The sequence below is a fragment of the Sinocyclocheilus rhinocerous genome, unplaced genomic scaffold, assembly GCF_001515625.1.
Source record: "Sinocyclocheilus rhinocerous isolate Xijiao unplaced genomic scaffold, SAMN03320098_v1.1 scaffold48, whole genome shotgun sequence".
Classification (NCBI taxonomy): domain Eukaryota; kingdom Metazoa; phylum Chordata; class Actinopteri; order Cypriniformes; family Cyprinidae; genus Sinocyclocheilus; species Sinocyclocheilus rhinocerous.
The window spans coordinates 271,236-286,190 of NW_015635971.1; the positions used below are offsets into that span (position 1 = coordinate 271,236).

Genomic DNA, 14,955 nt, shown 5'->3' on the forward strand with positions numbered 1-14,955 from the left:
TATATATATATATATATATATATACTTTTAACTGTCTGTTGGTGGCAGATGAGGGCATCGCATGAGTGTTCTTCATATCATGGTCCCTACGGGTCCCAAAAAAGTGTCTTAAATTCAGTTTTATCCAATTTAATGTCTTAAAATATCTTAAATATCCTCAATGCTGTAACAAAAGTCTTAATTATCATTTTAAGACCTCATAGAATTGGAGATGGAAAACGGCACTCTTGCAGTCATAATCACTTTCTTATTTATAGTGTTGATGAATTGTGCTTTTTTAAAATTATGTTTATATTTTGATATGCTGTTTGTAAAACTGCTTTTTTTCTTTTTTTTTTTTTTTTTTGAATTGCACATGGTATAGCAGTCTTAAATGCAATAACTAAAATGGCTCGGCTATGGACATATGGAATTTTATTTGTGCAAGTCTTGAATTCGATTTTTCAAAAGATTCCCTGGAAACTGTAGTCCTCACTGAATGTCGTCCTTTTTTTCTTAGGTGATGCTACGTGCTGCGAGACATTGGGCGAGCGTTTTGAGAACTGTCTCCGCGTTCTCTTCAGCAGCTGGGGCTCCCTGTGTGTGCGTCACCCCTTAACTGTGATCCTGACCAGCGTGGTGCTGGTGTTGATCTGCTCGGCCGGACTGTCCTACATGAGCATCACAACCAACCCGGTGGAGCTCTGGTCGTCTCCCAGCAGCAGGGCCAGGCAGGAGAAGGACTATTTCGACCAGCACTTCGGACCATTTTTCCGCACTGAACAGCTCATCATCACCACCCCGTTGAATGCATCAGGTGTTTTTTCACCCACCTCTGGACCAGACATCCACTTCTCCTCCATTCTGAACATATCACTCCTCCATCAGGCAAGTCAACATAAGCCACACGAGTACTATGTAAGGGTAGTGTACAGTTCCATTGATGATGGTGAATATTACCCACTGCTCCGGGTGCGTGTTCACGGTGTGTGTGTGTGTGTGTTTGTTCACTACTCACTGCTGTGTGTGTGCACTTGGATGGGTTAAATGCAGAGCACAAATTCCGAGTATGGGACACCATACTTGGCCACACGTCACGTCCTTTCTTTTCCTTCCTTTCCTATTAGGAAATATCTGACCGCTCAATGCCAGGATTAACCAGTCAGAATCAAGTATTCCAGAGAGACCTCTAATAACTTTTTTTTTTAATTTTTTTTTATAAAGGTCACTTGCTTTGATATGTTAAAATCTTTCACAATGACATTCAAACTTTTTAACTGTCCTAATACTTTTGAATACAGTATGAAAGATTTTTTTTTTAACAATGACTAGTCCATTAGGTCAACTAGTTTTTAATTTGTTGTTTTATTGTTAATATTTTTAGTGTTTTAATCATTCGATCGATCCTCCATGCACCATATTCAACTCTTGCTCTGTTGTCCATGTAGGTGTTGGATCTCCAGACAGAAATTGCAAAGCTAACAGCTGAATATAAGGGGGAGACGGTTACTTTTAAAGACATCTGTATTTCTCCTCTGGCTCCTTACAATGACAATTGTACCATCCTAAGTTTGTTAAACTACTACCAGAACAGCCATGAAGTCCTGGATCATGAGGATGTCGTGTTCTATGTCAACTCTGACTATCACACTCATTTTTTATATTGTGTCAGGTGAGCTCTACTGGTTTTTTTTCTAATTTGGTAAGCCACGTTAGCATCACCCTGATTCCCTGCAGAAAAATACAATTTAGGCTTAAATTAAAAAATATATACATTGCTGATGTGTTTTATGTTGTAGAATAAAATGTGAAAATATCTTGACTTTAATTCAGGCATTAACCAAAGACTCATTCAAAAAACCTACTGACTTTAGGAATATGGAACTGGAAGTGCTAAAATGTTTCCTCCTTTCCAGTTTTTGGACTACAAAAATGTCACCCCTGCAACACTCTATTATCGTTCATGTTGCATTTGTTCAACTTTGTAAATTAAACTGAATAAACTCATAGCTTTCCTTGATTCACTGTTTCTTATCTTTTGCTTTTGTATTAGTTCTCCCACGGCCCTGGACGACACAAGCAAGTCACATGACCCCTGCATGGGTACATTTGGAGGACCAGTTTTCCCTTGGCTTGCTCTTGGGGGATATGAGGGTGAGTTTGACTAAAATAAACATAAAATACAAAAGAACAAAGCCGTCATTGTGATCTCATTTTGGTAGCATTTCCTACCTTTTGAAAATTGAGGGTCAAGTTTGTTTGGTGTTTTTTTTGTTTTGTTTTAATCAGAAATACTGGGGAAAATAAGCATAATATTGTGAAATATTACAATTTAAAGTAACTTTTTTCTATTGTAATACATTTTCAAATGTAATTTGTTCCTGTGAAGATGGCAAAGCTGAATTTTCAGCATTTTCTAACATATATTCTGACTAAAATAAACATAAAATACAAAAGAACAAAGCTGTCATTGTGATCTCATTTCGGTAGCATTTCCTACCTTTTGAAAATTGAGGGTCAAGTTTGTTTGGTGTTTTTTTGTTTTGTTTTAATCAGAAATACTGGGGAAAATAAGCATAATATTGTGAAATATTACAATTTAAAGTAACTTTTTTCTATTGTAATACATTTTCAAATGTAATTTGTTCCTGTGAAGATGGCAAAGCTGAATTTTCAGCATTTTCTAACATATATTGTAAATATAAATTGAAAGAAAAATAAAAACACGTTAAAACATAAATACATAAGTCAAATCTGCTCTACTAGCCCTTTTATTAGCAATTTTAACACAAAACTCTAATTGGGGCGGTGCTTTTTGAGAAACATTCTTATTGGCTGTATTACCAATGAATGTCTTAACGTGTTTTTGTAATTTTCTTAATTTGCTTTTCTTTACTATTTGGCACAAATCATATCTAGTATGTTTAATAGGCCAATCGATAAAAGTGTTTAAGATACTCTTTCTTTTAGCTTTTGTAAATGTTTTTTTTTTCTCATTGTAACTTTATATATAACTTTTATTTGTCTTTGTTCGTTTTTTCTGTTTTTCCTCTTTCATATATAGGCACTGCCTACAACAACGCCACAGCTCTAGTGATCACCTTTCCTGTCCACAACTATCTGAATGACACGGACAAACTAGGCAAAGCTTTGGCATGGGAGAGTGTGTACGTTTGATAAAATTATCTGATTAGTATATCTTATGGGTGAATATTTTTTGAAAAGATTATAAAAAATGAATGCTTTGATCTAGAATGGCATCTCTTTTGTGGTCATGTATGTGGTCATATACTGTATATTCAGGATACCCATGCCTCCACAGGTTTGTCAACTTCGTGAAGAACTATGACAACCCCAACCTGACCATCGCATTCAGCTCTGAACGCAGCATTGAAGATGAGATCGACCGCGAGAGCAACAGTGATATCACCACCATCGTGATCAGCTACGTCATCATGTTTGTCTACATCTCGCTGGCTCTGGGACACATTAACAGCTTCTGGACCCTGCTGGTAAGGGTATCTCTATTCTAAATGTAACCTTTTTGAAATGTTTGTTTGGTAATGGTGCAAAAAGAAGAGTGGTGGGAATTAGGGGTGGGAATCACAAGGGGCCCCATGAGACGATATTATCACAATATTATTGTGATTTTAAATATATTGCGATATATTGCAATTTATTACCTTTTTCCAACTTCAAATTATGTCCCCAAACGAAAACTTTGGCAACACCTGTTTTAACTAAAAAGAAACATTTCTCAGTTTGTTTATCTCACTCCAATTTTATTGTTGCAGTGCAAAATGGGATTGTCAAGCAGACAAACTGACCAACACTTTCATGAAAACCTGTCATAAATGTTGTATGCACCTGGCAAACTCAACTATTTGTATTACAGTCTAGTCTAGTCAACCTTAATTAAATGTAAACAGGTATGCACTGCTGTGCTACTACAGGTATTTTGAACAATGCAACTTGAACTTGTACAAAAAAGCTGTGCAGACCCTTCAGCAATCGGGGCATTTGAAAGTAAATTACTGTTAAATTTAAAATAAATAAAACATAGTTTTACATGAAAATAAAAATTTTACATTTAAATTAAACATAACATGTACTCTTAAAGTAAACAATGTGCTACAACAGGTATACTATGCACTGCTGTGATCTTAGTATTTTTACTTTCATTCATTTCATGTAGTTCCAAGCCAGTTCTATATCACCGTTCTATATTAATGCGCTGCTTTAATTGATGCACACACACACACACACACACCACACATAAACACAGTGAGAAAAGAGTGAGGTCGGAGATTGCAGATCGCACTGCGCACACACAGAAACTTATTGTCGGTGCTGCCCCGCAACTTTTATTAATAAAATAACAGATACTAGATCGCTTCATTATCTTCCTCAGAAACGAGGTAAAATCAAAGTAACTAAACAGCTTTATAGTTTGTAGAGAGAGACGCACAGACGCAAGTAATTCACACACACAACTGTCATCTCTCTCTCGATCGATAATTGATTCAAATAAATGTAATGAGCCGTAACTGACGAAAATAACCGTCCGGTTAAATATTGCGCTGCTAACATCGTAAACAGCTTAAAGTTGTCAATACTAGCAAATGACCATGGAATAAGCGGGATAATCAACGGCTTGCCGTGCATTAAAGGGGTTATCGGATGCAAAATTCACTTTTCAAGTTATTTGAACATAAATGTATGTTGGAAGTGTGTGTCCATCCATCCTATAATTATAAAATCCATCCTATAATTATAAAAATCCATCCAGAGTTTTTTTTTAAATCCCTATTTTAAAATCACCTTTCTCAAACCAGGCTGTTCTGAGATTCCTGTCAGAATGACGTAATTCTGTACAGGCCCCTCCCACGATAGTTGATTGACAGTAGCGTTTCAGCACAGACTGGACTGGTGTCTTACCTTAGACCCGCCCTGAGTGAGCTGTCATCAGTCCGCCATTGTGTTGACTCTGGTGCAGGGGAAGACAAGATGTCTCCGATTAAGCGATTGAGGTGTTTTATTGTTGGATGTAATGATGAATATAGCAATGGTCATTTACTCCCAGCATCTGAGCCGCTGAAAACGCAGAGGATTAACGTTACTTTCGCTTTGAAGTGAATGCGCCACTCCCGATCAGCCTAAATGCATCTATGTTCGCTCAAATCATTTGGCTTGATTAAAACAGAGCTGATTTTGACGGTGAGGTGTTTTTTTACACTAACATTGAGAAATGTTAACCAAAGTATGTTATAGACTTTTAATTAATACCCTAAAGAATCATATCAACTTGTGCAAAATGAGCATCCGATGACCCCTTTAAAGGATTTTAGGAAAAAAAACTCAACACCACCATCTAGTGGACTGTAAAGAAATTGATTTTGTTCTACCAAATAGTATAATTCAATTCAATTCAAGTTTATTTGTATAGCGTTTTTCACAATACAAATCGTTGCAAAGCAACTTTACAGCAAATTAAGTATAATAAAATATCGATACTTGGCGTCCGTGTATCGATACAGTATTGCCGAGGAAAATATCGCGATACTGTGCTGTATCGATTTTTTTCCCCCACCCCTAGTATGGATATTGCTTAATTCAAATGAATATACTATAAACCTTCTAAGAATACACTTACAATACACACTTTTTAATCTTCTGATGCTGACATTAATATAAAAGATTTAGTAGATGTCCCTTAGCCATTACTTCGGCTTATACTGGCACATACTGTAACAAATTATGTGTTATGATCTTAATACAGTACGTGCTTTCTGCCATCTGTTTCCTTCTCTTTTTTTTTTCCTGTTAGCCCTCACTTTCAGTGCTAATTTTTCAATGCTTAAGCGCAAACCCCTTCCCGCATCTACACTTAGGGTAAGGTTAGAGTTTATGTTCGGGTTTAGTATTTCTTTCAGCATTGTGTAGGCTGTCAGCATCGTGATTGACCAAAGAATTCATTACAGTCAGTAAAAAAAATCATGTGAAGAACAAAAGTGCTACGTGTTTAAAAACCTGAAGAACTGTTTTGCTATTTTGACACACCTTATTGAAACAGGAAGTTTGGATAAGGCATACCAAAGAGTTTGTCCTGTTTTTAAAAAGAACATTTTCTACTTGTCGTTGATGGTCGGGGGCAGCAGGTCTTTATGTTTTAGGGGGAGGGACTAGAGTGTATTCCCCTGGAAACAAGTCATCAATATTTGTAGTCAGTTTTCCTGTCATTAGGCTGAGCTTGCATATCCTCATTATTTTAAATGCTGCATTTGTACGTTTCGCAGGTGGACTCGAAGATCTCTCTGGGTATCGCCGGTATCCTGATCGTGTTGAGTTCAGTCGCATGTTCGCTGGGTATCTTCAGCTACATCGGCATCCCCCTCACACTCATCGTCATTGAGGTCATTCCCTTCCTCGTGCTGGCTGTGGGTGTGGACAACATCTTCATCATTGTACAAACCTACCAGGTGCGTGGTGTTGTCTTTACACAGTTTATGCCCTGAGAGCAGATTCTGCTCAAACATGACACTGTTATTGTTGATTGTTCATGTCAACTGACTTAGCCCACTAAAATAGCTCAGACGAGCACCTTTTAGTTCCTGTTTTTAAATGTTAATTTTGTTTTCACTTCAGGGTTTTTAGGATTGTTGATGGGTAGGATTGTTTGCTTTCACAAAACTGCCGAGTAATACATTTTTCTTTTCTTCAGAGAGATGAGCGAATGCCTGAGGAGGAGCTTCATCAGCAGATTGGACGTATCCTCGGAGAGGTGGCTCCCAGCATGTTCCTCTCTTCATTCTCTGAGACAGTTGCTTTCTTTTTAGGTATGTCAACCTTAGTCCAGTAAATTAACTCTACAAATGGTAGATGAAATGGAATGAATGCCTCTGCAGTAAGTTATGAACCATTAATATAAATCCTAGTATAATAAAGTGTTTTTTTTAATAATTATTTCAAATCTAAGTATGGTCAAGTTGTTTTTACTAGGTGCCTTTTATATCAAGATTTACACATTTTATTAAGAGGTGAAGAACCACCATCATGCTTTCCTTGTCAAACTCTTATGACTGTAAAACATGTTACTGGATTGCACAGTTTTTACTCAGAGATGTGTGATGCATTTAAACTTTTTTTTATTTTTTTTATCATTCATCTCCATGAAGCTTTGCTGTTGACATGGTGTTAAAAATAATAAAAAAATAAAAAAATATATATATTTATACATAATTTATATATATATTTTTTTATGTTTTCTTTATTATTATTATTTTCCCTAAGTAGGGATGCGTTTTAAATGCTTTCCTGTGGAAGTATCGGTATAAAATGTATAAAAAGTGTTTGGACACAGAATATGATACTGCAGTGCAATATCAGGCCCAAAAAAAAAGGAGCTCTCATAAAGTGAGACCTACCATAGATCGTTTGATTCTTATTTCCCTTTCCAGATGACAATAGTTTTCATATTTACATATGTCTCCAGGTGCTCTGTCTAGCATGCCTGCAGTGAGGACGTTCTCTCTATTCGCTGGTCTGGCCGTCTTTATTGACTTCCTCCTGCAGATCACCTGCTTTGTGTCTCTTCTGGGCCTGGACATCAGGAGACAAGAGGTGAGAGGTCAAAGGTCACACCAGTACTACCTGTAGGAGATTATAGAATTAGAGGAACTGAAAAAAGTGAGATATGAAGAGGGTTTAATATTAAATGATCATTCACAGCAACCTATGTTTAATAAGTAACAAACTTTTTGAGAACTTAGCATGTTTAGCTTTTAATACACTTAAAACAGTGATTACCAACTGTAGTTTTATTAAGCAGCATTTTTGAATCAATATGTAATGATTTGAGATGCTTAAGATATGTGGCTTAAGTTCTTTTTTCTCTTTCTTTTTGTGTTTCTTCCTTCACTCCCTCCCTCCCTCCCTCCCTCCTTCCTTCCTTCCTTCCTTCCTTCCTTCCCAGGCAAATCGTCCAGATATATTATGCTGTGTGAAATTGTCCGATGGACAGCAGGAAAAATCAGAAGGTTGTCTGTTCCGCTTTTTTAAGAAGATATACGCTCCTTTCATCTTGAAAGGTTGGGTGCGCCCTCTGGTGGTAAGTGTAAAGAAACAAGACGAAACCGAAAAAGTATTAATCTAATTTTTTTTAAATAACACTTGAATGCATTATGAATAAATATTATAATATAAAGTACCGTATTGGCCCGAATATAAGACGACCCTGATTATAAGACGACCCCCCTTTTTCCAGATGTACCTTTTGGAAAAAGGCTTTTTAAAAACCAAATCTTGCATTTTAGCTACATAAACATGGAAATTATGTACAAATAGGCTTTTTCATAACTTTTAATTCTCTTTTTTTTTCATCTGCAGGTTGCTGTGTTTGTGGGAATGCTGTCATTTAGCATAGCTGTTGTTAATAAAGTGGAGATTGGACTTGATCAGAGATTGGCCATGCCTGATGTGCGTATATACCTATTCACACCTTTCACACACATTTGCATTCTAAAGAATCTGAAAGGGGTCATTGTATACATAAATCTTTACTGTGTCCTTATCACAGGACTCCTATGTGCTGGATTATTTTGGGAATCTGAGTGAGTACCTGCACACTGGTCCGCCAGTTTACTTTGTGGTAGAGGACGGACATGACTACAAAGCACCTGAGGGTCAGAATGCGGTGTGTGGCGGAGTGGGCTGCAACAGCAACTCTCTAGTCCAGCAAATTTATACCGCATCTCTCTTGAATAATTAGTGAGTGTCACTTTTTGACACATTTTCTGTGAGGAAAACGATTTACTGTGAGAAATTCCCAGAAAAGTTGGCGACTTTACCACCTGCTTTCAGTTTTTGAATAACTTCTGTCAGATCAATATAGCAATATTTTGTCTTGTAATTTTAGTAGTAAGATCAGCAACGTTCCATCGTCCTGGCTGGATGACTACTTTGACTGGGTGAAGCCACAGTCCTCCTGCTGCAGATATTATAACAGCACCGGAGCGTTCTGCAATGCTTCAGGTAAACCATTATCCACCAAATCAACAGAGCCACTGCCCCAGGGGACTTTTATCCAGGGTGCTGTTTGTTTTGGTGGTTGTTTGAAATTTTTACTTCAGTTGCCACTGTGACGATCACACTATTCTTGGGTCTTTGAACCTACTCTTTGCAAATATAATTGAATGGAAATTGTGTCATGATGGCATGGTTTTTTAAAAGGGAAAGTTAACCCAAAAATGAAAATTCACGCACAATTCCAAACCGGTTTGACTTTTCTAAAACTCAAAAGGTGATGACAGAATTTGTATTTTGGGGTGAACTATTGTTTTGAAGCCTTATATCGTGTATCTTGTTTTTTTGTTGTCGTTGTTTTGTGTGTGTGTGTGTGTGTGTGTGTGTGTGTGTTTTTAATGATTACGATGTTTTCTTTCATCAGTGGTGGATAAGACCTGTGTTCCCTGCAGACCTATGACCCCTAGTGGGAAACAGAGGCCTAATGGTACTGAGTTCATGCGCTTCCTCCCCATGTTTCTCTCAGACAACCCAAACATCAAGTGTGGAAAAGGGTAAGTTTAAATATTTTCCATTGATCAGATTTCCCATACATCTCAGGTATCCAGTACCTGTCCACCATCCATTTAGTCATCCGTTTTGTGTCTGATTTGTATTTTATGCAAGAATTCCAAGCATTTGCCAAAATTGCAATCTCTGATTCAGTGCAATTTTCAGCATTCAGGGTACACGGGGTTTTACCAGTATGCCAGAAACACCTATGTTGAGTATGAGTTGGTTACAATGACCAAATCGTTTGAGCGTTTTTTGGAAAGGTTAACATTAATTCAAATATCACTTAGCATTTCAAGTGAATAATTTAATCCACTTAAAGTGGGTTGAGCTCACAAAAAAGTTTATAAATCTCTGTTTTGACTAATAGCACCTTTTCTTTCCCGCGCAGTGGTCATGCTGCATACAGCACTGCTGTGGATCTCAAAGAGAACAACACTGACGTAGGCGCCACCTACTTCATGAGCTATCACACCATCTTAAAAACGTCATCGGACTTCATTGACGCCTTGAAGATGGCACGAGAGCTTACCGACAACATCACGCAGGCCATCGGACCACATAACAAGACTTACAGTGTCTTCCCTTACAGGTTTAAAGTTTTTAATTAAACTACCTCTAGAGGGTTATTTTATTACATCATTTTAATAGTAATTGTGGAAATACAAAAAATTTAGTAGTAGTTGTAGTATTTTATATAAGTAAATACTATGGTTGTCAGCTCGACACATTGATTCCAGACAGTGAAGTTTTTTGAAAATAAGTAACGGTTATCTTAAGTCACATGTATGGGAATTGTGGTAATGCTAAATATTTGTTTTTTAATAAATACATGCATACATACACGCATACATACTAGAATTGTCAGTAATCAGTAATTAACAATCGCCATGGCCCCTGACCTGTTTGTTCCTTTTTTCCCCCCATGGACAGTATATTCTACGTCTTCTATGAACAGTATCTCACGATCGTCTATGACACGGCTTTTAACCTTGGTGTGTCGTTGGCGGCCATCTTTGTGGTGTCTACGGTGCTTTTGGGCTTTGAGCTGTGGTCGGCAATACTGGTGTCCTTCACCATTGCCATGATCCTGGTCAACATGTTTGGAGTCATGTGGCTGTGGGATATCAGCCTCAACGCGGTCTCATTGGTCAACCTTGTCATGGTGAGTTAAAAAACAAATAGTGTTTGATGGAATTGGTAATACAGGGTTTTTTAAGTTTTGTGACTGGAACCTGCAATAATGTATAATATTTGTTACTGAAGCACTTTATTTGCAGTGCTTGCTAACACCATTTAGCATAATGCAGTTTCCTTTGCGTTGGTTTTCAACAGCTACCAACCAAAATCTGCATACGTAATTATTTATCAAGACCTGTTTGGCCTGTTGTGTTTTTTTTTTTGCAGTGTTGTGGCATATCGGTGGAGTTCTGCAGTCATATTGTGAGGGCTTTCTCTGTCAGTACCAGGAGCTCGAGGGTTGAGCGGGCAGAGGAGGCGCTGGCACACATGGGCAGCTCTGTGAGTAATGTTTGCTACTGCTGTATAAATGTGACGTACACAAACATATTCTTGTTATTAAGCTACATAATGTGGGCGTGATAAATCACCTTCTAACATGCTGATCTGACTCCGCAGGTGTTCAGTGGCATCACCCTCACTAAATTTGGTGGCATCCTGATTCTCGCCCTGTCCAAATCCCAGATCTTCCAGATTTTCTACTTCCGCATGTATCTCTCAATAGTCCTGCTAGGAGCCGCTCACGGCCTCATCTTTCTGCCTGTATTACTCAGTTATGCAGGTAAATCACAATGTTCTAACATTCACAGTTTTTTGTGTCATTCACCTAAAATTGAGAATTTGTGGATGAAGCACCCAAAAAAAAAGGACCCAAAAAAGGCCCTTTGATTTCCACAATGCAGAAACGTGGACAGAATCTCAGAATCCAGTTATAAATCTGAAATTTACAGTATTATGTGGAATGTCACAGAATTTGTCACATTTTGGATGAATAAATCTAAATTAGAGCTGTACATAAAGTTTCACCATTTCACTTGATAAAACTATCGTTAGATACACATAGAAACTCAAAGGTCTTCAAGACAACCCACCAAAATAAAAGTTCGCTTTAACTTGGAGAAGCTGATGAGATACTGTATATTACTATTAATAATAACTAAAAGAATATATTAAATAATATAAAAATAATTACTAAAATAATAATAATAACAATAATATTTAAATTATTACAACTTTATTTTTAAGGAATACATAATTTTTCAAACCACTTTGTTTGAATTATTTAATTACATATAACAATAATTTTTAATATTTTATGCCTTCGTTTGATTTACCACCGTTTTTGATAATAAATTTGCATTAAATCATAAATCCTGAAAAAATAAAAATAAAACAGACAGCACAATTTCTGAAAAAATAAAACATTTAATATTATTTTAAAAATTTTCAATAAAGTATTAAATTGTTAGTTTTATTTATTCAATTGATTAGACAAATATAAAAATGTAATTAAACCATTAAAACTCAATTCAGACATATTAAAATGGGGAAAAAATGAATTTGGGTAAAGTAGAATTTGGGGGTGGGGGGGATAAAACTGTTTTCGTAAGGCTCTAAAAACTTAATTTTGTTGATTTTAATAAATCCCAAGTTCTGTCATGAAACTCTAGATGGCGCAGGCTGATGGGTCCTTAATGCAAACTGAAGATATTCACAACTTTAACTACTCCGCACAAGCTGATTTGTACATGTTGCATACGCAGCCAATTTGCTTGCTGCTCTACATTTAAATGGCCAGTTAGCATTCACTAGAGCAGTTCTCAGCGCACTTTGAGTTCCTCTGAAACCCTCCACCTCCCCCAGCTCCACCTGTATAGACCTGCTATGGGTTATTATATATGCTTTTCGTGCAGCAGCAGTATGTCTTAAATACTCACAGCAGTGTATCAGTGTATATATTGGCAGTAGCAAGTTCCTGTGCTTGCTTTGCAGCAGCAATAATCTACAACAGCAATAACCAACAGCAGCAGCAGCGTAGCAGATCTATTCCGCCAAGACCAAATACTTTAACATTGTCATATCCATTGCCATGCTAAAATCTTCCAAGAGTTGTCATAATAGAACTATAACAACCCTTGTCATTATTACCTTTATATATCATAACAAGACCAAATAATGACAAGAAAAAGGCATCTAGCGGACCTTTTAAGGTGCAGTCACTTTTAGCATTGCAAAATTTAGCAAATGAAATCCAGTCATTTTAATGGGAATCAGTGCAATGAAGAATTTCGCCTGATGGACTTCTGGAGGCAAAGAAATTCCCCTATGCCAATTTCACTTTGGGTTCAAATTTTTGAACTTTGACCCAAATTTGCAGAACAGACTGAAAGCAAGCCTCTCTTCAGCAGTGACTTCTGTGTGGGTGGAGGTTCATAACTTAGCAATAAAGCAAAACTGAAGCTCCACAATGGACAAGGTCCTCATTCTGGCTACTCAGCCGGTTCTGCATAATATTACACCTCAATTATAAAGAAAAAAGCTGTAAGGAAAGCTGTTATTTAGGGCTGGTTTGTTTGCTAGCTGGCAGAATAGCTTTGGATGTTTATTTAATCATCATTATTCCCATATTATTAACTATATTTTGTCACATCTGGTCCTGCGTTCGCCTGTGAAATTTCAATACAGTAAATGGGACCACACCTTTAGTGTAGTACATCCCTTCAAGTGCAAGACACGGACAAAGATGTGATTAGCTAGTGTAAACTGCCATTGACAAGCTCACCTTCAGACCCAGCAGGGATCCGGCTTCTCGTGGCATGGTGGAGCGCTTACTTAGAGTGATCCGGCCAATCAAATGATCTCCCTCTTTGGATGGCTGCCAGCTCACTGGATGCTGTGAGGAAGCGAACAATGCTTTTTTAGTCCCATTAATGCTGAACACACATTGCTGACATGACATGTATATGTGAACATACAATTCAGTGAGTTCAGCTACAGAAACGCTGTAATCAAACAACTTCTGTTTCTGCTATTATCCATTGCCGGCACTGATACGTGACTGCAATATATGATTGAAATACTTACATGCCACACAGTTGGGTCCAGAGGATGACAGTCCCAGTCACCTACAGAATAGAAATTGACATTATGAACACAGTAATTAATCCAAAATAGAGTTGTAGAAGCCTGATGACAGTCGTAATGGAGGACTGTTTTAAAAACTGCATAACTTCTAGATGGAAACCAAAGATCTATTCCGCCAAGACCAAATACTTTAACATTGTCATATCCATTGCCATGCTAAAATCTTCCAAGAGTTGTCATAATACAAATCGATGTTACTTCTTTAAGTTTGATGATTTCAATTAATTAGCCATGGATTTTGATTACTAAAATTGTATTTAACCGTTAAAACAAAATACAGGACATAAGGGAATCCAGAAATGGACAAAGCGTATTCTAAACCAAATTATTGGATTGTGCAAAAAAAGGAATAAAAACCATATCAAAATTAGTTTGATTTCACAAAAGAAGTTTTTAAAGACTCTCCCTTTCTTTCTTTTCACAGGCCCATCTGTAAATAAAGCCAAAGTCGTGGCTGCTCACAACAGGTTTGTGGGTACGGACAGAGAGCAACTTGTCTACTAACAGCTCTGTGACGCTGAACAGTAGTGTACAGCACCAGCTTTTCATTCCCACGTTACATGCTTCGAAACACACTTCAACAGACTTAACTCAGGACCCCCTTTGGGTGTACAGAAGGCCTTTTTCACAGTTTTTTCTTTCAACATCCACCAAAAAAACAACTCTACTCTGAAAAACAGGCTTGGAAGATCTTTTCAGTATTGAAATGATACAGTAAGGAGAGTCTGTATGTGGAAAAGATGACAGTCATTCCCTCAAATGTGTGTAAACATCAAAAACATGTTGCAACCACATGCAACGCAGCAGTCACTGTGGTAAACCAACCAAGACAAAAGGTGAGAATTAATGTAAGAAATCTGTCGACAAATAATGAAAGATCTGTCGACAATAAGCCACGATGGACAATCTCTTGATTTATTGTGATGCTATGACAAGAACGACATGTTACACAGATCAGTTTACTGTTACTATCTGAACTCTGTGGTTTTCAGGCAGTAAAACCACTTTAGTCTTCGCTAATTAACTAAGTTGGGGAAAATGGGTTGCAGAGTACACAATTAAACGTTTATGTTTTTAAAATGTTTACTTATGAAGTTGTGCTGTGCTGCATTAATTAGCATTGACATGCTAAGAAAGGGAGCACTAGCATATATTTAGAGAAGTGGTTCTCAACCTTTTTTTCCACCGGGCTGCACTATGGTCCAAGTGCAAGTCTCGCGGGCCGCACGCATATCATTT

The 14,955-nt window shown here is 37.3% G+C and overlaps 1 protein-coding gene across 2 annotated transcripts in view; it reads left to right on the forward strand.

Annotated features, from left to right (window-relative positions):
- LOC107747515 (Niemann-Pick C1 protein-like) overlaps positions 1–14,939 on the forward strand; it is a 38,154-nt gene extending 23,215 nt beyond the window's left edge. For both annotated transcript variants that reach the window (XM_016562056.1, XM_016562055.1), the window contains 18 exons: positions 500–867; positions 1,428–1,651; positions 2,033–2,133; positions 3,044–3,146; positions 3,302–3,491; positions 6,276–6,458; positions 6,701–6,815; positions 7,472–7,599; positions 7,952–8,086; positions 8,365–8,454; positions 8,555–8,745; positions 8,894–9,009; positions 9,425–9,554; positions 9,944–10,144; positions 10,486–10,717; positions 10,960–11,073; positions 11,191–11,353; positions 14,141–14,939. In XM_016562056.1, the coding sequence (XP_016417542.1) occupies positions 500–867; positions 1,428–1,651; positions 2,033–2,133; positions 3,044–3,146; positions 3,302–3,491; positions 6,276–6,458; positions 6,701–6,815; positions 7,472–7,599; positions 7,952–8,086; positions 8,365–8,454; positions 8,555–8,745; positions 8,894–9,009; positions 9,425–9,554; positions 9,944–10,144; positions 10,486–10,717; positions 10,960–11,073; positions 11,191–11,353; positions 14,141–14,220 (2,864 nt within the window). In that variant the 3' untranslated portion in view covers positions 14,221–14,939. The remainder of the gene's footprint in view (positions 1–499; positions 868–1,427; positions 1,652–2,032; positions 2,134–3,043; positions 3,147–3,301; positions 3,492–6,275; positions 6,459–6,700; positions 6,816–7,471; positions 7,600–7,951; positions 8,087–8,364; positions 8,455–8,554; positions 8,746–8,893; positions 9,010–9,424; positions 9,555–9,943; positions 10,145–10,485; positions 10,718–10,959; positions 11,074–11,190; positions 11,354–14,140) is intronic.
- The last annotated feature ends 16 nt before the right edge of the window (positions 14,940–14,955 follow it).